General features: G+C 40.5%; 1 protein-coding gene across 1 annotated transcript in view; it reads right to left on the bottom strand.

Annotated features, from left to right (window-relative positions):
• The window catches only part of DCAF17 (DDB1 and CUL4 associated factor 17), a 497,543-nt gene that overhangs the window by 381,305 nt on the left and 90,905 nt on the right, over positions 1-25,333 (bottom strand). The window contains exons 4-6 of the mRNA XM_086956119.1: positions 7,704-7,794; positions 6,178-6,314; positions 2,261-2,336 (exon numbers count right to left, since the gene is read on the bottom strand). Coding sequence (XP_086812245.1) covers positions 2,261-2,336; positions 6,178-6,314; positions 7,704-7,794 — 304 coding nt within the window. The remainder of the gene's footprint in view (positions 1-2,260; positions 2,337-6,177; positions 6,315-7,703; positions 7,795-25,333) is intronic.

Here is a 25,333-nt window from a genome sequence, read left to right as displayed (position 1 = left end):
CATCCTACTTACTGATGCAAGTAAGAAAAGGTTAGGTGCTGTATTAAAGCAAAATGGTCCAGATGGCATGCAAACCATAATGTTTCTGTCTAGAAGTTTGAGAGATGCTGAAACTCGTTATTCTGTTGTAGAGAGGGAAGCATTGGCAGTGTTCTGGGCAGTGAGAAAGCTAAACAATTCTTTGGGGTCTAGACTTTGATGTCCATACGGATCATAAACCCTTAGTGGAAATTTTTAGTAAGAAAGGTTTGGATCTTGTATCTGGGAGAATATCAAAATGGGTTATTGGTCTACAAGAATATAGCTTTGGAGTTCAATATATTCCGGGTGTTGATATGGTGTAACGGATGTTCTCTCACGTTTCGTTTCTAATAGAGATTGGAAGCTGAACATTCTGAGTTAGATGATGAGTTGGTTTGTGCTGTTGATTATGATTTTCTATCTAAAAAAAATGGTCAGAAGAATTAGAAAATAATGACACATTACTTGAAGTTATGTCTTTGATGAAAAATGATTGGATCCATAGCAAAGAAGGTTCTGCTTTGACTAAGCCTTTTTGGACGGTGCGCAGGGAATTATCTGTTGATAATGATTTGTTGTTTCGTGGGACGAGGTTGATTCCTCCATCAAGTCTTAGGAAAGATTTGATAGATTTGGTTCATGTTGCTCATTCAGGTTTATCTAAAAGTAAGGAGAGGCTTCACATGTCATATTGGTGGCCAGGCATGGATAAAATGGTTGAAAGGGTAATTAGAAATTGTACTCACTGTAATATTAGTGACAAGTCTTATAGTACGCATACGCAACCTATGATTTTGAGAAGAAGACCCAATGGTCCTTGGCAAGACATAGCTCTGGATTTAGTGGGTCCGATACAACATAGAGATTCTCAGGTGTTTGTACTAGTGATCATTGATATGTACTCAAGATGGCCAGAGGTGTTTTTTTGTAAGGAATTGATTCTAGTAAAATTATTCAATGTTTGAATGAGTTATTTTCTACAGAAGGTTTTCCTGTAACCATTTAGTCAGATAATGGAGTTCAATTTGTTTCCAAGGAAATGTAATATTATTTATCTGCTAAGGGCATTACACATAAGACTTGTTCTCTGTACCACCCAGAGGCCAATGGTATGGTCGAGAGATTTAATAAAGTGATCAAAGACACTATTAGTTTAGCTAAGAACATGTCATCTGATTGGAAAAAATGTGTATTGGCGAAAGTAGAAGAATACAGATATACTCCTCATTCTACAAGTGGGAAGACTCCATTTTTGTTATTTCGGGTGAGAATTCCCAACACGCCTGTTGAACCTTATTGGGTTAATAAGTATGAAGTGTTGAAGGGTAAAGAATGTGTGTGCAACAAAGAGGAAGTTATGAAGAAAGAGAAGGATGAAGCTGAGCGTAGAAAAGAATATTTTTCGATGTTAAAAAAAGTGTCAAGAAAACTGTTGTGTGTGTTAGCGATATGGTCATGATCAGACGCCCTGGCATTGTGGGTAGTTCAGAAACTAAGTTCATGAAGCCAATCAAAGTATTTAAAATCTTTATCAATGCAGAGCAGACACAAGATCATTGCATATGGAATCTAAATAGAGTTGTGGTTGTTAGAAAGAAATTGCAAGGAGAGGGAAAAATTGTTGTCAAGGACAAGGAAATTGTAAATTAAAAAAATTGTAAATGAATTGATTTTGGAAATGTTAGGTCTTCTACTAGAGTGTCTAAAAGGCCTAGTTATCCTACTGATTTTGTATAGTTTGTATATCTTGCTGATATTGTTTAGTTTGTACAACTGTGTATATATGTATATGTTTTTGTTTTGTTTATTTATTTATGGAGGGAAGGAGATGTGTGATATTTAGCACTCTATCTGTAAAAGAATGTCGTAGATGTCATTAGCTATGTCAAGCACTTAGTTGATGTAGGAAAGTTCTATTGTATGTCAGTTGATATTTGTTAAGCCTTGCATGTGGATGGGATCCAATATTCCTGGATTAAACTTCATCTTGAGATCCCCTTTGTATCTTGGATTTTATTAATGAAGATACTTCAGATATGCCATTCAAAAATCAATAAAATCCTTTAAACTACAAAAAGGATTAACTTGTGACGATCTACTAACTTGTTACTGCTTTAGAGTCCCAGCTCATTCCACAAAAATCTATCAAGAACTTTCAGAAAAAATAACCTTTGAAAACAATGAAAAATATTACTTGTGTTCATGCCTGGTCATGACATTTGTAAAAATCCCTACTTACCTGTTGTGCCAAAGGTAGCTTTTTATGAGCTGACTTCAATACTATTGTCTCTTGAGGTATATCCCATGTAAGGTACCTATGGTATAAACAATACAATTAATCTTTTAACGCAGGTTATTAAAAAGCAAATCATTCTAATGTTGTCCTGTGTGTAAACGTCAATGACCCTACAGACCCTTCTGCAATTTAAAAGAGCTAGAAAACCAAGGCTTAGTGAGGGGTTTCTTAAAACGCCTAGGCCAAGACTCAAGGGAGAGGAGCACTACCGCCTTCTCAATCAAATTTATTGAAATTCTCCAGCGCTATATTCAAATCATCGGTTATCATCGGATGATTAACAGCTAAAGCGAGACTGAAGGCTGCTGGGTCGATTCTGTGCTCAGCTTTACACTGTTGTTCAGTGGATGGCTGTGGCGGCATAGAGTTATTGGAGGTTTGCCATGAAAAGTAAATCAAAAAAGTGGTCAGACCATGATACTGGCAAGGGGGCAGCAACAGAGAGAGGGATACTAGAGCAAATCAGGTGCAAAATGTGAACCTCGCGATGCGTGGAGGAGGTAACACATTGTTGAAGTTGGGCAGACTGCAAAGTATTAAGAAGGTCAAGTGTGTTCCCCAACTCAGCATTATCCAATGGATATTAAAATCTACGAGGAGCACAAAGTGAGAATAACGCAGTGCCCGAGAACTAATCAACTTGTGAGGTTTTTTAGGAAAGGGGGGCTCAGGACCTGGAGGTCTATACATAAGTTAACCCCCCAGAGAGTATTGAGGGGAGACTTTGATGCAGAAGTCGAGGGCTTCAACCTCCGGCAGCTCTTTGAGTTCACTCCTTTGACAATCCCATCCTTCCATCACTACCACTGCAACACCGCCCCCACGTCCAGATTTCCGATCAACTCTGAAGATTTTGAAGCCATCAGGGATGGATGCCTCGATAACCGGGCTAAAGTGCTCCGTAAGCCAGGTTTCTGTCAGAAAGAGCAAATCTCCAAACTCGTTTGTAAGTAAATCACAGATGTTGTGAGCATGTTTAGAGGCCTAACGAGCATTAATCAGGGCCGCCTTTACAGTGTAGTGTGTCACTGTTAGTATCATATATAAGGATGTACGTCTAAATGAAGGGTGTGTCGCAATGCAGCCAACCTCTTAATGTACATTTTGCGTGCTGCCTGTTTGTTACAATTTTTGCACCTTGAAGCTTTAACTTTCTACTGGATTCTACTTTTGGATATTTTTGCCTAGCTCTTTTCTCCTTTCTGGTGTTAGGAAGAGTTTAGTGCCTTGCTACTCTCTTTAGTACTAATCTTAACTTTCAATCAGGGCTTAGAAGATTGACTTACAAGGGTGTTTCTTTGACATTGTGTTTCCCTTCTAACTAGGACCTCTTAGGGAGACACTGGTCACCTTTCATGTATTCTGATCTGTGCAGGACTGCACCATGGCTAATGCAAGGAGTCAGTCTTCCCTCAAGCAATCAAGGGAACTCAACATATCTTACACTATCCAGTCCTTGACAAAATATGGCAATTAAAACTACCAGTTAACAGTTAAACAAGATAATAGTCATGCCATTTGTTGTTAAGGGGGAGAGAAGAGAATTGAAACAGTCAATTACAATTTCAAAGCTTTATTCGATTATTAAAAACAATCACAAAAGCATACAATATATAAAACACAGAGTACAAACATTTCAGTGGAGACAACAACTCATCTATATTGGGATTTAAAAGATATTAAAACACCAGACTTTTCCTATGTGAAACAGCTTTAAGTAAAAAGGTAGCAGTAAAAAAACAGATATCTATGGAGTCAAGTGCAAATAACAGTTTCAATGCTTGGGCTGTATTATACACTGAGTATTTTCTAAAAACAGGTCTGAGATAATAACGACGGAGATGCATATAAAGAGGGCAAATAAGCATAAAGTGCAAAGTGCTTTGCCTTGATAGGCCATCGCAGGGGGATTGGCTATGTGTTTTCATCACTGGAAAGGCCACTAGATTATGTACAATACCAAGTCTCAACCTCGTGAGAACAAACTGATGCAATTGCTTGGTAATAGATTTAAGGTACATAGGCATGCCCCTGTCTTCCAACATATTAGAATAATAAAACACATGAGTTGACATAGAGCTGCATTTCACCCTGCGTAAGTTAGATTTGGTCCCAATAAAGACATCTTTGAGTTCCTTTTTAGGTACAGTAACAGCACTATTGGGGTCATTAACAATGTCTAGGTTAAAAATATCACTATAGGAAGATGAAACGTAGTTTAACCAGGGAATCTTGCATGCATTGTCCGAATTAAGGCAATCTAGAATAATCTGCCTGGTAAAATCAGTCTCATCTTTGACCCATATTGACCTCCAGACCATTAAAGGTCTCATTCCCATTAGGTCTGTTAGATGGTACATACCCACCTCGCTATGGCACAATTCATTGGATGCCGAGGTGGGTAAGCAAAGGAGTCTTTTAAGGAACCGATTCTCGGTGACTTGTAGTTCCCTGTGCTGACAATAGCCCCATATACCAGAACCATATAGAGCAATAGATACACATCTGTGCCTATAGATATTTAACATGTCTGGTATGCGGCGACTACCTAGCTTAGATGCAAAGCGAAAAACTCCGGAGGAGCTTTTGGCCATCCTAGCATTCACGTTTAGAATCTCAGGTGCCCAAGTCCCTTTGTTATTAAAAGTTACTCCAAGATAACAAAATCTGTCCACCACCTCGATTTTATGATTATTAAAATGGAACCGCTTTAAAAGTTTCATCCGTTTACCACAGGCCATAATGTAAGTCTTGGAGTTGTTGATTTTCAGTTTTCTCTCCTTAATGAAATCATAAAAATAATTCATTAATTTTTGGAGCCCATTCGGAGTACGCGAAAGTAAAACCGTGTCGTCGGCATATAGCAGGACTGGCACAGGGTGGCCACCAACCTGCGGAGAATCAGCCTGTACCCTCTTCAGTTCGGACTCGATAGAATTTATAAAAAGGGAAAAGAGCAGGGGGGCCAGCACACAGCCTTGTCTTATGCCTGACTTAACCTTAATTTTCCCAGTGCATTCACCTGCCTTGAAACAGTCAATATGATCTCGCTTCCAAGAATTCGCTACTACATGAAAATATATATCAATGCCCTGGTGCACAGTATATTACCCTGACATTCATAAATGAATATGACTAACATGTGAACATACAAACAGCATTTTAGAGAGGAATCAAAAAACCGCAAATATTTAAAAGTTAGTATCATAAGGGCAATAAAAAACATGTTGTCCCTAAACCTGAATCATTGCAGGTGTCCTCAGGTGGTTTAAGATCCAATTCAGATTTTTATATTGTGGCATGAAAACATTCAATAAACTAAATTAGGGGACACACTGTACATTTGATGTTACTGTGGTGATCAGGGTGGCCAGCATTTATTAGATCAATATCAGCAAAGAAAGCCTTTTTATTTTAAATCAGTTAAGATAACCAAACTTAACTTTTCCAAGCTGCCCACCCAGCAAATTTTACGTTATGAGGGACCTTTTTTACCATGACATAGACTTCAAAGGGAGCATAAATGTCCACTTAGCCTCTGGTCTTGAAATTAGGTAAACAGGAGGCTGGTACTTGGCAATAGTAGATTATTACCTCCTTCCCCCAAAGTCTAATGTGTGCTCCAAGGTGCAACAGCTAACACAATCATTTAAGTGCACACAGGCACAGTGAAAATATGGATATGTTAGTGTGCATGTATACCATATGTTTGAGCACGCACATGATGCTGTGGGCAATTTGTAGATGGGAAGTATCAACTGACATTACACCTGAATACTACTCCCTCCATTGCATATAACTCATGACCATACCTACAACCAGTCATCCTGTCAACAAAGCAAACTAGCAACTTGCAGTACCTGAATTTGCAGTAAGAAGCAAGATATATTCTTTCAAGTGTTTCTCCAGTTTTTGAACATAAGCGTAAAAGCCAATTTTGACCTGTTACAGCAATAAGAGATGATTTGTAGTCCAAAGGACTTTGAAGTAATTCTCCCTGATGGATACAAAAACAATGAAATTAGATTTTAAGTATTTTCTAAATATAAAATTTATAAAACTTCTGTAGGTCTGATTACTAAGGCATCTGTAAACTTTGAAAGGGTGTGAATTGTACGCCTTATGATTCAATTTTGGTAGGTCATCAAAAAGTAAAATTTTAGGTTTTTCTCATAAAATATACTTTGCATGCATGTACCTCAGTACAAGCAAAACATGACCATTTTAGCAGCTACTAATCACAGAATGGCATACAGTCACTCAACATGGAACCAGAACATCACTCAATGCCAAAGTGGTGATATGTAAAGTTTGTATGCATTTTCAGGGACCATCATGAGCAGATATTTTTGTGACTTTATCAGTGAGGGCTGTGACTGGTTCTGCTCCATTTCATGAGGTTAGATAGAGATGACAAGCCGACCCCACCCCAGACTGTGGTTTCCATAGAAGAAAAGGTTGGGGCCTTAATGTCCAGGGCCAGGAGTTAGAGCTCTGTAAGGAAATTCTAGATATCTCTCTGATTCTGTGAGGTTAGGTGGAGCTGATGTGCCCCATCTCCCTCATCTCCCTTTTTTCTCAGCTCCAATGCAATGCTGAATGCAGGTCTCCAATCCATAGTGCCATGGAAACGGGAGACTATTGTGGTGTCTTAATATCTTAGGCCGGGAGTTAGGGATCGATGAGGGAATATTAGATACCCCACCCCATTACAATAAGCTCTAGACCACATCCTAGGAATGTTATCTACACTCAGATCACTGTCAAGTGGCACCAAGGCTGACCAAACCTATCCTTATTTATAGCAAGTTTCAATGTTATGGCTCACTGAAACTACCATTATTTATAGCAAGTTTCAATGTTAGTGCACTTGTTTTCAGAAGCGCTGCGTGCACACATTAACCTTAAATGGCACAATAATCGGTCAGAGCTTGAGTATGTTAACCAACATTTTCCATCATTTCTTTTTGCTTCGGCGAGAATCACGAAATGCATTTAGCATTTTGGCACAATGTTATAAAAATGATCAAATATTCCACAATAGCTTGGAAATGAGACATGAGACCAAACGTAGAATCTGCTGCAATGAGGAAAATCCTATCACCTCCATAAACAAACTACACAGCTTTTATGAATATCATGCAAGAAACAGGTATTAACTAGATAAATAATTAGGTGGAACATTTTTTTTATCCTTGAGTGCACCACATCTTGGCTTTGAAGGTGTCACATTTCAATTGTTCTAACCAAAAATACTGGGAGAGATTGTAAGTATATTTACAAAAGTACTTATTATCCAACAAAAAAGCCTACTAGGATGTTACAACATAAATTACAATAAAGTAAACACATTCTCGTAACATGTTGTAAATACTTTAAAACTTACTACTGGGCATTCACATAGTAAGGCATCCTCTATTTTTTCCAATTTAGAGCACTTTGCTAGCTCATAAAGTTGTATCGGCTTTGCAGCAACACTAGAGTAAAAAAGAAAACAGTGTTTTAGAGAAAATGTTATGGATACAAATTTGTCCCAATGACAGTGTTTTTTAAGAAACCCAGGGATTGTTATCTATCAAATGAACTTTGAGCAAACATCAACAATATTCTAAGTGTGACTGTCCTTCTCCCATAAGGGTATTAATTCAAATTTCACTTTTTGCTGGAAAAAAACTAACTCTCTATGCCTTTAATGTGAACTTTCCCAAGTTAACATCCCTGGGTCCTGTTCACAAAGGTATTTTGGAGTATGTAAAGTAGTACTCCTATAGTACTCTTTTACACACTGTTGCATGCCTTTATGAATTGGCCCACAACATATAAAATGGTAAAAATCATATACTACTAATACATAAAAGAGTACTCCTGAAGTAATACTTCCTGTGTACTGATAAATGCTTTTGTGAATCAGTCGCTCTGTGTCCACTCTTAAAGGAGATTCAAGACAGATAACTCTTACAACAGTAACTAAGAGTAACATATGCTTACCCTACATACATTGTATTTCCAAAAGTTTAAAACCTAGCATAACTCCGTGAAATAAGAGTGTGTAATTTAAGCTCTTGAGCATTTTCTCCTAAGTTGTACCTGTGGACATTCCCAGGTATGTGTAAGAGATGTTATCATAAAAATGAACACCCACTCAGAATGATCTGCTGTTTTTGATTACTCAAACACAGCAGACCAAAACCTGCAGGAAAAATAACATCAATACACCACAACGTCCAACATAGCTCAGCATTTATGGAAAAGGAGTGAGAGACAGGAATTCAGAGACAGGCAATAGGACACAGAGTTGATTAGAGTTAAAAAGGTATCGGGAACATTACGTCTCAAATCCAAGCAATTTAATTATTTGCACCAGACATATCGCTCCACAAAATGGGTTAATCATATGTTCCCAGAGGTAAACCACGAATGCACACGTTTTGCATGTGCTGAAGCTGATTTCTACTACATGGTATGGTCTTGCCCGGAAATTGAAAAGTTCTGGACTGAAACAATATCACTGATGTTGCAAATAACAGACAGTTGCAGTAAATCCTATTTCCAGTCGACTGGGAGTAATGGCACATACTAAAAAATCCTACGAAATGTATAGACCTAGCCGAAGTCTTGATAAAAAAATAGACAGCATTGGCCTGGAAATCCCCTATGGCTCCCCTGTTGAAAACCTGGATTGCCGCTCCCTGTAAGTGGGCATGTGGCCATCTCTAGCGGCAAGAAGGGATAAGCTCCTCCCATCCCCCCTCCCCCTCACCTTCGGCCCACTCACCATGGAAGCATGGTATCAATATTTGGAGGCACTGCAAACCAAACTGGACGAATGGCCGCCACAAATTCACCAGTACAGATATACTGAGATGCTTTAGTCTACGGAGAAGTATTGGGGGTCATGGGGAAATAAAAGGCCCCTTATCCAGACCATTGCGTAGGAGAGAGGGGAAAAGTTAAGTAGAGCTGCGAGAATAGTGCTGCACTTCCCTTCTCTCGTTTCACTCCTTTTCTGGGGTACCCTCCACAAAAAATAAATCCACACCACTACATTACCAGTTGGACTTCACAAAGTTAAAAGATTGCAGCTGTGAAAGTTTTAAACCATGCAAGTGAGTGTAACAGACAGGACATGGATTGAACTGACTATGCACACAAAAAGGCAAGTTATTACAAGACATTGTAAAATAAAGAGATACTGGATCAGGATCATATATGTGTGGAAATGCATATACAACAAGACAAAGAACTGCTGTGCATACCTAAAATGTCTATGTATTTTAATACTATAAAGTATGAAAACAATAAAGAACCACCTGGTAAAAAGAAATGCATGTAGACTGAAAGAAATTATAACACGTTTTGACTTGAGTCGCCATTCATACTACCCACTCAAAAACTGATCGGGTGAGGGAAAGGGGGGACATGGTAGAAGAAAGAGCAAAGGGCACCGTAATATAACAAAACAAAAGTTACATTCAAGACCCATCCTGCCACCGCTGCTGCTGAGAGAGTTACTCATATTCCCATTAATTCTGCCATCAAAAGAGGGGCCATTTTGAGTAAGCCCAGTACCCAAGAAATCTACCTTATTACACGACTATAAGACAAGCCAAGACAGATCTATACTGATTGCCTGGGACAGCCTTTCTTCGGTGAGAGGTAGTCACAAGTACTGTGAGGGTTTGCAATCACAAGCGGTTTACCCTTATCATGGACCGTTTATTTTGCTGGAACCACAGGGATGCTTCCATTCTACTTGTGAACAATTCTTTCTTTGCTGTCTTCAAGTCTTATCTGCACCTTAAAGAAGCAAGGTTCAACTCTGAGACGATATGAACTGTGGAATCATTTAGCATCACTGAAACCTTCTTTGCTGCAGCAACCCAATCTTGCTGCCCTGCACCGGCTAATACCTCGTTGCAGTGGCTAATATCCTGGCCATTACATTTTTCATGGGAATCCTAGAAACCTGCAGTTCTAACACTGCATCTGCTACATCGCCATTCACAAGTACATTTATCAGGAACAGTTGAGCAGGGGTAAGCAAATTCTCTGCAGAATGCCCCAGAAGAGTAGTTCGGAGATATTTTCCAACAGTTCAATTTTGTTTCCAGGTTGAGTATGGAAGCAATGGTGCAGCTCAAATGGCTTGGGGATGTCACGTCATTGGTGTACATTGACTTTTCCACTGCAACCACACAATGAATAAGACACAACATTTCATGTTCTGTGGCCGAGATATGCCCCTTCATCTTTTACAAGGATACATTGATGCCATTCTACCCATGATGGGCCTCAATGTGCTCTGGAGATCCCTCAAAGTCAAATTAGGGCTCCATCTCTCAGATAGGGAATACTTGTGATTTTGCACTTCTCTATAATAATCTATTTGCCGAGCGCCTTTATAGGAGTAACTCTATACCACATTTTATTCTGAATTTTTATAATAAATCTTTTAATTTTATTCCACTGATCTAGAACTCAGTTATTGAGTGGGCACCTGTTTAATTGACTGTATTTTGACTATTTTGATGTGCTGGGAGGAGCCTTACCTGGGGGAAATACTGCCTCGTTGCGGGGGACCCTGCACCACATCTTTAATTAGTACGTTAAACACAAATACACAATACGACACTGTGCTTTTGTTTATGTGTGCTAGAACAACACAAATATGCTTTAAGCTCATAAAAGAATAAAAAGAAACGACCTGCCCATCAATCTCATTAATTCTGTCACATGAAGTTTCCTCATATAAGTCTTGATAAAGTACGACACCTGCTCGATACTTATGTACCAATCAATGTTTATTTTAATCGGAAGTACTCTGTAGACCACCATGTCCTGGAAGCCAAAGCAAATCCTAGCTAAATAGAAGAATAGCTTGGGTGAAAGTTAGTAGCTGATTTAATAAAGCACTGCACTGGATAGTGAAAACATTGATTGTCAAAAACATGGTTAGCCTCCAAAGTCTCTGAAATCCCCACTGTGGGGTATAAATACTAGTGGGCAAAGCTTTTATTTATTTATTTAATTGAGGAGTTTTATATAGCGCAAACATGAACCGTCAGGGCATCTTAGCGCTGTAAAAATAGCAGGCGAATAATACTTACAAAGTTAAAATGCAATAAGGTAAAGCAAGCAGTAATTCAGACACAATATAATAATCGTCTGGCACATTTTGGGCTCAGGCCCACAGAAAGAGAGTCAAGCTGAGATACTTCAGGGCTGCTACTGTTGGAATCTGCTTAACAAAAGTCTTTGACTTCGTTTTTGAAGGAGGTAGTCGAGGGTTTTAATCTCCAACCTTCAACCCTCTGAAGACAACAGTCTCAGATTCAGGGAAAAAACAAAGACTTATCTCTTCAATTAATTTTCAAGCTCTCTGCCTGCATTGGTTCATTCTGGCCTTCCTCTGCCTCTTTGTGTTTTTCTGGCACTTGCCTCAGCCCAATACCATATAATCCCCACGTGTGACATAATGTAAGCCCTACATGAGCATCTTTTAAAAATTACCCTTTACATTTTATCACGACGTACATGTAAAATTTGGCAATAAAAACGCCAGGGCAAGTTGAAAAGACATGCTGTTACTCAAAAGCTTCTTGACAGTCAGAGCCCTTAAGCGGTAGGATATATTTTAGTACATTCCTGAATCTTGTTCCTTGGAATAAACCCTACTTAGGGTATCTGCTTCTTCGTCTTGCTCTTTGCACTTCTGCTTCTCCTTGGAAAACATACGATTGCAGCTGTCGCCAATGATAATATACTGAAGGAGTTACAATAAAAAGGTTTTCCTGGGAGCAACGTGGGTCTTTTAAAGAAAAGAACAAAAATGCGAATACACAGAGTGGGACCAGTTATAGCAAATCAGTCTCGGCCACAGAACAAAGGCCCTGACCAGCACGTCCTCTCAAACTGGTCTTGATGTCAAACTGAAGCACTTTAAAACAGCTGCTTAATGTTACAGAGAATACTATAAAACATTAAATTAAAAAAAGAACTAAATAAAATACATTCCATATGCACTCATTTCATACAAGGAGGAAGTATTTTTCATGTTAAAGTTTGAAAACTATTTGAGCATTTAATCTTCTATAACGTCAATTCATTACTAAAGCGATTCAAATATCTTTGAGGATATACTAATGCTCTTGGTGCCACATAAATGTATCACTAATGACCTACTGTGCAATCTCTGGTAATTTTTCTTACCCAATATAAAGGATTTCACATTAAATCATAAATAAGAGGATGTCCTCTAAGTGTGTTTTACACATGCAAACTGGGCTAGGAAACACACTAATGGTGTTGAGGCTCTGAATCTAAAGTTAATTTAAACAATGCTTAAATATATGAACGCCTTATCTGTTCTGAGTTGCATACTTCGAAACAAATGAGAGACTAGAAGCTTTCTGTAAATAGTTCTAAAAGACACAACTTTTACCCCTCAATATGCAGACTGAGCTGTCCATTTGGAAGTGAATTCCCAACGGGAGACTAAGAAGGCAAAAAGGTCCCTGCAACTGGGAAAACCTTGGGGTTACATGGGTTCACAGCAGATTTTTTGATAGGCGGACTTTCATGGCAAGGATGCTAAAGGTACAGGTCTTTAAGAAATCATAGAAGAAATGGTGATGGCCTCAGGAGAAGCCAGGTAAGTACACCTGAAATATAGCAACTCATGTCATTTATATTTTCATTAATATCAGATGCTAAGATCCTGGAAAAAGTCTTGCCGTGCATTTTAGAGGACGAGATTTCTATATAAGCAACTTGCAAGCTGGAGGAAATTGTAACAGTCAATTGGGCTCAATTAATACATTGGCGTACAGGATATTTCCCACAAGGCAAACTGGAATGACTGGTTCGTAGTGGCAGAGCCTTTTAATGCACAAAAGATATTTAATTAGGTGAAGCTGAATTGGAATACTGAATCCATAAGATGGATGGCATAATTTAGACACAGGATGTTACTATACTAGAAAAGCTGTATGTAAATGGGTTATACCAGACCCTGTTTCCATTTCAAAGGGCATCATACAGAGTTGTTTGTTGTCATAACTGTTCGCTTCAGAACCACTAGTAATCAGCATTAAGTTTATAGGGGATATTCAAGCGATATAAATTTGAGAAACAGAACTCCAATCAGTGGTGTCTAAGTGAAAAGCTGTTTTGCATTTACCTCCTAGGGCTCTGAGCTCTATCTGAATTTCTATTGCAATTCTTCTTGTATATGTCAGGATATAAATTGGAATAAATCACTGGTTTTATCAGTAGACATCCAATTACTTCTGTGGATATGACATCTATCCCTCTATTCAGACTGGGTCAAACAAATCAATTTTTCTACGGATAAATCAGAATGCAGGGTGGTGGTATTTGCTAAATCTGATGTGGAATGTGAAGTTGAGCACATATGATCATTTGAACTAAGTGACGTCAATGATCCCTCATATTTGTGAAGCTCATTTCACGAGTCAGGTTCTACAAATCTTGAGATGCAGACGGTGGCATAGATAGGTACCTATAATTGTGCTCAAGAAGCTGATTTGCTTCACAATGTGTATAGTTAGACACTCACTGTGGGGTATACAACGTTTAGCACGCATTTTTTACAACGCACTACCATTACAACGCAGGCATTACCACGCATACCATTACAACGCATTGCGCTGGGGGGCGCTCTAGGATAGGGAATAAGTTTAATTTTATATTCAACACCTTCCCTAGTGTCCACGGGGACTGGAGTTGGAATATAAAATTATACTTACCACTATCCAGCACCTCAAAGCGCTATGCGTTGTAACGGTATTCGTTGTAAATACCGCGTTGTAAAGGTATGCGTGGTAATAGTATGCGTGCTAACGTCATACATCCTCACTGTGGTTTACCACTAAAATTAGGCATTTTGGCATTGCTTCTAATTGTCATACCCAGATAACATGAAGAAATAAGATTTTGGAGTTACTGATCCGGGCACTGCAGTTTCAGAATGCAATCAATCAAGATTACTGCCTAGAACAATGTGAGATTCAAATTGGTCTGGCATAGCTGTACCAGAAGGAGTTGATAGAGGGAGCATTAGAGGCATAATGAGGTCTATGTTTCAAAGGGATACAATCTACATTCATTTCACAGCAACAGAAATTGCATCTATAAAGCTCTCAATCCTTCAGATGTTTTCAGGTCATTAGAGAATATATTCTTATTACGGAATGTATTTTAAACAGTGACAAAGTAATACTATTTACATACAGGAGACGATGCAATAGTGCCTTGGCAGCAATCAAAATGTAGCTTTCCATTAGTATGAGATTACTCAAGGAGCTGGGTGATGCCTTACGCATTGGGGGAAGGCGGTTTAGGTGTTATCTATGTTGTATAGTACCTAAGCTAATTCAGAAATGACACTGGAGAATGCAGGAATGAAGCACTCCTCAGGCCCAGTGCTATGGCAGAGTAAAATAAGTTCATGAGCAGGGTTTGAATAGATTACATTACCAGTCACAATCAATTCCTGTGTCTTCGTTCCGACCAGCCAAATGAGACACACACTTTTTTTTTTTGCAAAAGATCTGTCCTTATTCAATATTCTATCTGCAGGTATTTATGCCATTAGTAATGTGCATATCAAGGAATTTGTGACAGTTATTTTACCATTTCAATGCGAGGAAAGGGGCTTTTAAAGCAAACTCCCGCCTGTTTTTCCTGTTCACAAGCTCCGATATATTCAGATTTACTTTGTATACTGAGTTTATTTTTCTAGTACTGTTAGCAGAGGCGGCAGCTGCTTCATCAAGGACTCAAAAGTCAATTGAATATCATCCACAAACAAGAGTAATTATGCCAGGCCACCAAAATAAACTATTGCCATCAATCTTGTTCTGTCTACCAATGGCTCAAATACGTAGGGTGGTTTATTTATTGAATTTAGGAATAAAATATCACTTACACTACCTGCCATATATATTGAGATTCAAATTGAATATCAATTTGGCTTCTGGTGACAAGATCCTAAAATACTGACCTTTGTTTGAATGCAGCTCAAAGACGTGTCATTGGAAGGAGCACTAACAGTATTCAGAGAATTGATTCATGTTAATATGCCAGAGGATCTTTGACCCATGTTGGACAGTTACTTGACAGGCTGAGCCCCAGAACACATTACAACAGACCTGAACATCAGAGAGTCATTCACAGGCAAGCATCTTAACAAGTCAGTCGATTCGTATTCTTAATACATCCATGATTTTATACAATACTACCTTACATGCATTTTTATTGACCAAAATCTGGTTAATTAAAGTTCAAAACTCTATAATAATAAAAGGATTACGTATAAACAAATGTTACTCTACCTCCCAACTTAATTTGCTTCAAATGGTCAATACTTTGCTAAAGAGGTCTTACAGTAATCTTAAATGTGTTTCACTAAAACTGCTGTATCTCTCTTTTTTCCGTACTGTTTGTTAGATTATAAATGCTATGGTTCAGCCGCCATTTCCATTGAAAAAGCTATTTTGATGTGCCTGTAGCTTTGGTCAGATCTGCACCTAATTTGACAATCCCTTAATGTATTAACCAATGTTTGGGCTGTTCCGTACTGGGCAAACGGTAAAAAGTTTTTAGTTTTTAAAAATTATGTATTTATTGTCATATACTGCAACAATGCAGCAAAGTTACATGAACCGCAGACAGAGCTATGTTCAAAAGCAGATCATCAGTATAATATTGGCGCACCTACACATCACTCTCGACTCCTTACTCCACCCAGCACCGTAGAAGCCGGAAAAGCCTCCCACAGTATAGAGCGACTGGTGCACAGGCACCCCAAAGTAAAAAGTTGAGAGGTGAACAAATATATGTTTTCCCAAATTAAGGCCCATAGGAGTTTCTGTTCATACTTACAGCCAAAACACAAGGTGGAATTATGCCAAATTCAGCATGAAAGTAGAAATTGACTCACTAAGCTTGATTTTTGGGGGTGGGGGTTAAATCCTAAATGTGATTTTGCTGGGGTGAATCAGTTTGGTAATTTGGTATATAATCTTTTTAAAAAAGGAGCTGGGAGCACTCTATAGAAGTAACATTTTTGTATCTCTGCCATTTACAATTTGGAAATCACTGTACCCTTTCTTTCCCATACATTTTTTTGTTAAATGTGATTAGCTAATGAAGGGGATTTATGTTTTACCAGCTATCTTGAAAATCATAAATATTGAAAAGCAAATTGTGATTTTTCAAAAAAATTGCTAAAATAAATCCACAGCAATGGGGGGTGTTCCACGAAAGGCGGCTGAACTAATGGTGGTTCTTGGGGGCACTCAGAGGCATGTAACAAATTGCAAATTGTTTACAAAATATATTAAACATTTGGGTAATCATTTTTACAAAGAAAAGTGAATATAACTCTGTTGCACACAGCCAAAGGGAATATGCAGGAGTGGTGGGCTGGCCACCTATAGGCAGATAGGGCATGTCCCGTCGCCAACCCCCACTGCACCCACACTGCCATTTGGGTGTGGAGCTTCATAACACAACCATTGAAATTCATAAAAAAAGAGCACAGTTAAATGTTTCTTATGGTTCAGCAAATTCAAATACCAAAAAAGCCTGAAATTTGCTGGGTATGGTTTGCAACACATACCTACACATCATAACTCATGTCACCTGCCCTGCTTTGCTCTTGACAGTCAGCCTGTTTTTAGGTCGCAGCCTACCAGGCATCTCAGCTGTCTGGTTTGCTAAAGACATCTTGGGAACATTCAGAAAGTTGGCCTAGGAATGCATTCCACCCATTGTTTACCATTTGTGTAGTGGTTTGTAACTTCCATTTTCTGGCTTTCTATTTGCTGCCTTTATTTACTTTAGGCTTTCTAGCTCAGGTTCGTCCCTCACGTTGCCCAAACCTTGTTTACTGTATTCTTCCACAAACCAGTTTTCTGTAAACAGGCTTTTTCAATTCAAAATCTTTATTTCGGTTCCTTTAGACCATAAAAGATACAATAAAAACGCATACGCTTCCAAGTACAAATACAATAGTGCAGTGAAAACATACAATTTATACATAGGGAATGTAATGGGAAGCGGTTTGTGCGTTCCTATCGCCCTTTTGTTACAAACATAAATACAGAGGTAATATTTGGTTAAAAAAGGCATCTAAAATTAAAAAAAGAATAACTCAGGTTTTTAAGTCCTGTTTCAACGGCCATTCAATTATACTCCCATACTTTAATGGTGCAAAAACTATGAATAACATTTCTAACATTTCTAATTGATGAATTGTACTGTACAATTCCCTGTCTCATTCATCATGCACAACTAGGTTCTTTACAAATTTTCAGGGATTCTCGAACGAGATCACTATAGTTTCAATCCTGCTTTAGCCCTTAGGAAACTTACAACTAGTAAAAATGTGATTACACCAAAAACAATTACTTGTGCTGTATCAGTCCTTAATGTTCTTTCCGCCTCTTTGCATGATCTTATTCCTAGGTTTAGACAGATAGGTTTAATCCATCTTCTTCCTGGGCTTAGCATATGCAGTACAAAAAAATAAAATGTGCAAATCATTTTCTTTCGCTTTATCTGGACATAAAAAACACAAATCATTTTCATTTCCGGCATGATTACTTGCCCAACATGATGTAGTTATATTGGTGGTCACGTCCCCATATCTAAATTTCAAATATAACGTTTGTGCTAGTTGGGGATAGACCTCATCCAGAAACAGCTCAAATTTTGCTATGTCCTTAAACAAAAGAAACCTATTTGTTTATACCCCACTTACTGAACCATGTAACGCACTATTTTGGATATAAGTCCAAAAATTAGATTTTACCATCTTTTTTGAGGCTGAAGACAGGGAAGTTGGATCATCCCAAAACTGCGATAGACCAATCTTTCTCAGCCATGAACAGACATGTCTGAGCCACAAAATACTTTTGAACTGGTCCAGCTCCATAATTTCCTCCAGGCCAGCCTTGTAGTGTAGTAATTCCGGGGTTTACCACAGTCTTACCCAGAATATGAGTGGTCTCAAATTCATAGTGATCAGTCCCTTTAACATTCAAATCCAGTAAAATTTGTATTAGTGGTGTACGTACAGGGAAATTTAGAGGTCAAACGTCAGGCTGGGTCTTCCAGGGAACTTGGTATTTATTTTTCTTTCTTTGACTTCAAAGTGAGAGGATTTATGTGACAATCATGTTGGCTAGTGGGGGTCTGCTTGAGGAAGACTGTACAGATGTTATTTTTCTTTCTAGCACACAACAAATATCTGTTAATGAACTTTGTTGACAATCAAATCAATACATTGGGGGATGACACTTCCACACATTATCGATTGTGTGCTGTATACCTTTATCTGTAAAACTGTATGTGAGTGCAAATGTAATGGTCATTTCAATTGAAGATGTGTGGTCTGTTATGGCATTATGCTACCGTACAATGCATATTCCTTGTTACCCCACCCCACTCTACCCTGCACCCAGGGTTGGATTGGGATTAAAATCCGGCCTGGGCAAACTAAGAAAAAGTGTCCCACATTTGCATATTGCCTTTCTGCAAAACACTGCTTTGGTGAAGTTTTATAAAAAGAAGGTTCTGTACTTGCGTCGTGAGCGTGTCACCTCCGCCCCACCCTCCCTCCTGCTGCTCTGGAATACCGTCGGTCCCGCTCGGGGTTAGGCCTCATCCTGAACCGCCATGTCGGGTGCACGGTGTGTACAAGGGTTCCCGCGGCCATGTGTAGCGCGGACCTGGATATTCCTCTCCTGTTGTGGCGCTCCCCAGCTGTCTCGAACTTGCATCGGCTTTCATCCCTGCTACGATAAAGCAGAGAGTATGTGTTCTATCTAAGCTGCCAACAAAGAAACCATTTCTAAACTGGCCTGATGAACTAGGATATCACACAATAAGGAATCCTGAATTGCTTTGAGGACGACGCCACCGCCAAGAATCAAGAGGGCCATATCCCACGCCGCAACCGGCCAAGAGTCAGCCGCATCATTCTTCGCGCCGCCGCCCCGGGACCACAACTCCCGGCAGGCACAGCGGCGGCGCGCACCGCTGACGACGCGCTCGCACAAGGAGGTGCATAAAGCCGGCGCTGAGCCCGGCGGAGGGAGGGACCTTGCTACCTACCTAATCTGCTCAGGACGCCGCCACCGCCAAGAGTCAAGAGGGCCATATCCCACGCCGCCACCGGCCAAGAGTCAGCCACATTATTCTTCCTCGCCGCCGCCCCGGGACAACAACTCCCGGCAGGCACAGCGGCGGCACGCACCGCTGACAACGCGCCCGCACCAGGAGGTGCATAAAGCAAGCGCTGAGCCCCGCGGTACGTGCCGGGCGAAGCACGGGCCCGTTTAAGCCCGTTCAAGACCGGACAAGGACAGAACGAGCCACCCCTCTTTCATCTGCTCCAGTGAATCACGGTCAGTTTATTTTCCTTCTTTGCCACTGTACCTGACCCCTCTCATAAAGGAGTATATGTGACAGGCCCTCGAAAGTAATCATGACAACTGCACCACCTAAAGCCCCGAATATTAGGAAGTCAACCGGAGGATCACTATTAGGCACCTTGGATAACTTCCTAGTTAAGGTATCGTCAGCACTGGCCAAGGATATCGAACTCACTGAACGAAGACTTTCCTTGGAAACCCCATTTGATAAAAGATCTTCATTTGGAAGCCTGGTGAGGGCAAGATCACCAATTCGCCATTCATCTAACTCCCAGGACACATTGCATCCCTCGGGAGTCGTGGAGCGAAGTAACACGCCACAGCCTGTTGTTATCCATGAAATAATCTTAAACTCCCCTACTGGGACGGATGTCCATAATGCCCCAAAGAATAAACTCTCTCCCAATATTAAAACCCGCTCAGCCTCCCATGCAAAATCAGGTCTTCCACAGCGGGATGCAGGAGCGGCCGCTAAAAGGAAGCGCACTGGCGCACAAACAACTCTAGGAGGCAAAAAAGCCACAACTGGCAAAATGGATGTGCCTAATGAAGTCCCAGCTGCCAGACTTCCCCCCCAGTCCACCCCATTTAACAACAATTGCCATAGAAGAGCATAGCGGGCCAAATACTACTCTGGGGGAGAAGAACAACCTGATATGGGCCCATTGTTTTGGAAGAGACTGGAAAGCACTTTCAAAAAATGTTGTACCCCTATTACCACACAACTGGACTCAATTGAGAATATATTAGTCTGCCTTGAACGCTCACTCCAGAACCAAGCGGGTCAGAGGGCCAACGACTCTATTCACAGGCAGACAAAAACTCCAGGCCAAAGACCAATTGACCTCAACGTTGTTGCTGCATCAAACAGTCGTACGGCCCCCACTCAAAGATCTCTTGCCTTAACCTCTGTTGATGAACAAGCTCCCAGCCTGCCAGCAGGTGCAAATACAGCTATAAGGGACAAACCCCATCAAACAGCTGCTGGCAGATCAGCACCCAGACTACAAAAACTGCCCCTGGTCCAGAGTGCTGATCCCCTGCCTAATATCGATCTTCCACCCCAATCAGCGCCCTATGTGGTGGTTTTGGCTGGGGTCCCCGCTCTGGCACAGGGGAAAAGGGAGACATATGCAGAACTCAAAAATAAGTGCACCTTCTGGCTCAATCAGAAACGACCGCTTCCTATAAATATAACAGCAGAAATTCTGTTTGCAGGAGAGTGAACTGGATTGGCAAGAGCACTAAAACCATGGTGGGGGACTGTGTTATAATTAATTTTAGAGACTGGAGGTGCGTCAAATTCATTTGTAATTGGCCCCAAAATATTTTGCTGCCTCGAATTCTTACACTGCCACTGTCCCACTTTTATGAACCCCGGCATCTAACCACAAGAGACCTATTCCCACAGGACGAAGCGCCGAACACATGCTCTTTGGGGAACATCATGCTCTTTAATAGATTTGATGCCCTCTCAGGTCTGGGGGATTGCGACTGACGCTCTGTGTCTCAAACTTTAGTACAGAATAGTATATCTCTAAGTAACGGGGGATCTGTGGAAAAGGGGTTTAGACAAGATACTGGCCAGCCACTTCTAGATGTTAAAGGGAGATTGGAGCAGAAGGCTGCAGAAGATCTTATTGATCTGCCACCTTCCAGTGATGAATTCCCCCTTGATAGGGATTAATCGCAGAGAGGATCAGCAACAGCTTACATTACTGTACGTACCACTGCACCATCTGACCCAGTACGAAATGGGCCTACGAACGCTCCTGGTGGCTTGAATAATTTGGTTAATAGTGGTAATCAGTCACCTAGAAACTATAACCAAAATTCAACCTTAAAAATTCTAAACTGGAACATAGCAGGTCTCGCCGCCAACCAGGATAATCCTGACTGGTGTGCCTTTGTAGACCTACACGGGATATGTATATTCCAGGAAACATGGGCTCTTAACGCCATACATAGACTGGGCTATTCCACGTTTATGGAGCCAGCCCTGAAAGGTCCTAGAGGCAGACCCTTGGTGGGATTATGTATCTGGATAGGTGTCCATCTTGGGTTTTCCGCGAAAAGAATAGACACCAACAGCCCTGATATAAACTGTATCATATTGTCACACATTAAAACACCTAAACTGGCACTTATTAATATCTATTCGAGGCCAGCAGGACAGGGGGGCATCTCCATTCCGGGAGATGTTGCGTTGATGATTGGTGGTGACTTCAATTGTCATTACGAACCACTTATGGAGTCCCCCAAATCTCAACAGATGAGGATGAAATATGGTCTATCCTCCACCCAAATATGTATCCAGCTAAACAATGGTCAGCCATGGTACTTCAGTTAACCTCCATAACCTACTCCTTTTCTATTAGAGCATGTAATGGGCGTTTTAAGGGGGATAGCCCAGGGCAACCAGCCTATAGCGGAAGGGGACACACTTCTGTAATTGATTATTTTATGGTCAGTATGCCCCTATGGCCTAAGATTCTCAACTTCGAAATATCCAGGCGCACGGAAAGCGACCACAATCCACTGTCAACTGAGATTAACTATGACTTGATAACTGAGGCCAATGAAACTTATGAAAATAGCGACCTCAGAATAATTCAAGGTGGGAGGAAAATAAGATGGGCAAACATGAAGAAATCAACCGAAGATATGGGTAAATTGTACCTGAGCATAATACCCCTCTTAGAAAGGGCAAACTTAATCATGACTCTTCCATTTGGTAATAGCGCACAAAGGTCCCAGTCAGGTTTGCATGAAGAACTTACTATCTTATTGGCGCACTCCTTTCATAAAACAACCCCTATTAAACCCAAGTCTTTTGTTACTAAACACCCTTGGTTTAATAAGGGTTGCAAAGAATTGAAGCAGGGGTTACTTAAGGCACTGAAACAAGGCTCCCCGGCCGCCGTGACTGACGCCAGGCGTGCTTATAAACTAATGATTTTTAATGCAAAAAAAGAGTGGGAAGAAGATCTATGGCACGCCATCAGATTTGCACTCGAAGCCAAAGATCCACGGTCCTTATGGAATCTAGTTCACACTGGGAAACCAGAAGGCAGGACCTCGATTGATCCAAATATACCTGAAGAATCTTGGTCTCTACATTTTAAAGAGCTTTATTCTACTCCCCCAAAAAGCTCAGCCCCCACTGCTTTGACGGTCATGGACCCTAACTGCCCCACACCGCTTTTCACCTTGGATGAGGTTCTTATTGCAGTGCATTCCCTGCAATCGAACAAAGCGCCTGGGCTAGATAGGATCCCAGGCGACCTCTTCAAAGAAGAACCAGTAGTCTGGGCCCCCTATCTTTTATTACTCTACAACGCAATTTTGCAGGGCCTACCTCTCCCAGCACATGGTTGGGGGCGGAGACAAATCCCATCTTTAAGAAGGGTTCCCCGATCGAACCATCAAATTATAGGCCAATCACATCGATGTAAGCCAGAAAATCTATGCGAGACTACTCTTACAACGCCTACTGGACTGGGTAAATGATAATAATATACTGACTCCCCTCCAGGCAGGTTTTAGGGCTAAAACGTCCACAATTGATCAATTGTTTCAGCTCCAGGTCCTTTACTGGAAGCACGTTGTCCTGGACCAGGGAAGTTTGTATATAACGTTTGTGGACCTAAAGTCAGCTTTCGATATGGTGGATCGAAACCAACTCTGGGATATTTTACTATCAATGGGGGTGCCACCTTACTTATGCCACCAACTCAAACACCTTCACGATGGCACCTATGCCAGAGTACGCTTTGGGAAGTATGGTCAGCTAACTGGGCCCTTTCTGGTCGAGAAAGGGGTTAGGCAGGGCTGTGTTATTGCCCCTACCCTCTTCTCCCTTTTTCTTAACGGGCTCATTGAAGACCTACTATCAATCAAAGATATCGACTGCCCAAAATTAGCCTCGCAGAGATTTCCTGCACTAATGTTTGCAGATGATACTCTGCTTCTCTCAAAATCCCCCATGGGCATGCAGAGGGTCTTAAACCAGTTCATTACATTTTGCAAACATAGAAATCTGGTAGTTAACATCGATAAGACCAAGTATATGGTATTTAATGCCAACACTACTAATTGTCCACATCCCATGATGGAAGGCAGACCGTTAGAAAGAGTCCCAACATTCGATTACCTAGGGTTGACCCTAACTGACAGAATGGGATGGGGAGCACAAATGGCTAAGGCCAATCTAAAACTTGTACAGACAACTGGGGGAATTTTAAAAGTCCCAAAAAACTGTGCGTACAAAATTATTAGTGCCCCACTGGAAATCTTCAAAGTTCAAGCAAGATCTTCTTCCCTTTACGGGGCGGAACTTTGGGGACACGTTCCTTCTACTGATTTAACCATTACAGAAAATAATTTTATCAGGCAAATTTTAACCTTGCCTAGAAGCACTCCTTTAGTCCCACTTAGGCTAGACCTGAATATTAGGCCCATAGCCGAAGCTATTGCCTCACGTCCCCTTCTCTATTGGAGGAAGCTGTGGAGCACCCCCGAACTGGAAAGCTACAAAAAGGAATTAAAGGTGGTGCTAGCCTCCCCAGGAACAGGTAGAATTCCATGGCTACGCTTTGTTAGACAGTCTCTTGCTTTAATTGGATACGAAAACTTATGGACAAACCCTGAGGCAACATCCTCAACTATTTCTAAGAAAACATTGTCCAGTGCTGTGAAGGACTTTAGCCTCGTGAGGACCATTTGCTCAGTACCATCAACAAACCTGACCAGTGCCTTCCTGAGTCATAAGTCCATATACAGCTTTGAACTAGAAATAGACGTAATCCAACCTACTTTAGCGAAGAAGCTGTACTTACAGTTTAGATTTGGAACACTGCCCCTCTATTCTATGACAGACAGGTGGACGGGGGGTTCTGTACATTTATGCCCTGGCTGTAGAACTGAAAATTAAACTATTCTGCATGTTACTCTTTTCTGTCCAGCCTACTCACCTATACGAAGAAAGTGGATAATACAACTATGTAATAATTTGGGCATAAGGGACTATCAAGTCTTCTTTAGGATTTTGAAGTCTGACACGAATCCATTGATAGTGTCCGCTATAACTAAATTTCTGTTTTCTATGTGGTCTATCCGAAGGAAATTACTTAAATAACAAGGCAAGCTATGTATTTATCTGCTGAGAATTGAGAATTATTTGGATCAACAAATGTTATCTTAACTTTTTTTTAAAAATGTAAAAAAATTATTAAAATTTTTATTGTTTTAACAAATTGTCTTCTCCCCTCTGATTTCATATGATGTATTTTAATACAGATCACTATAAATGAACTGTGGAAAAGTGAAAATTTATTTTTTATGTACTTTGATGGTTAAAACAAACCGAAATAAAGTTTACTGAATGAATGAATAAAAAGAAGGGGGTAGGGGGAATTCTGACAGAGGCATGTTTTCTTAACTTTACTTAGATTAAAAAAAATGCTCAGATTGGTACACACTAATGAAACACACCTGAATACAAGTGAGGCCACTTCTGCTCAGGCCCTCTGCCCCCGCTCGATCTGCATACATT

This window comes from Lissotriton vulgaris, chromosome 2_1 (assembly GCF_964263255.1).
Source record: "Lissotriton vulgaris chromosome 2_1, aLisVul1.2, whole genome shotgun sequence".
Classification (NCBI taxonomy): Eukaryota; Metazoa; Chordata; class Amphibia; order Caudata; family Salamandridae; genus Lissotriton; species Lissotriton vulgaris.
This window is presented reverse-complemented; position numbering and strand designations above follow the sequence as displayed.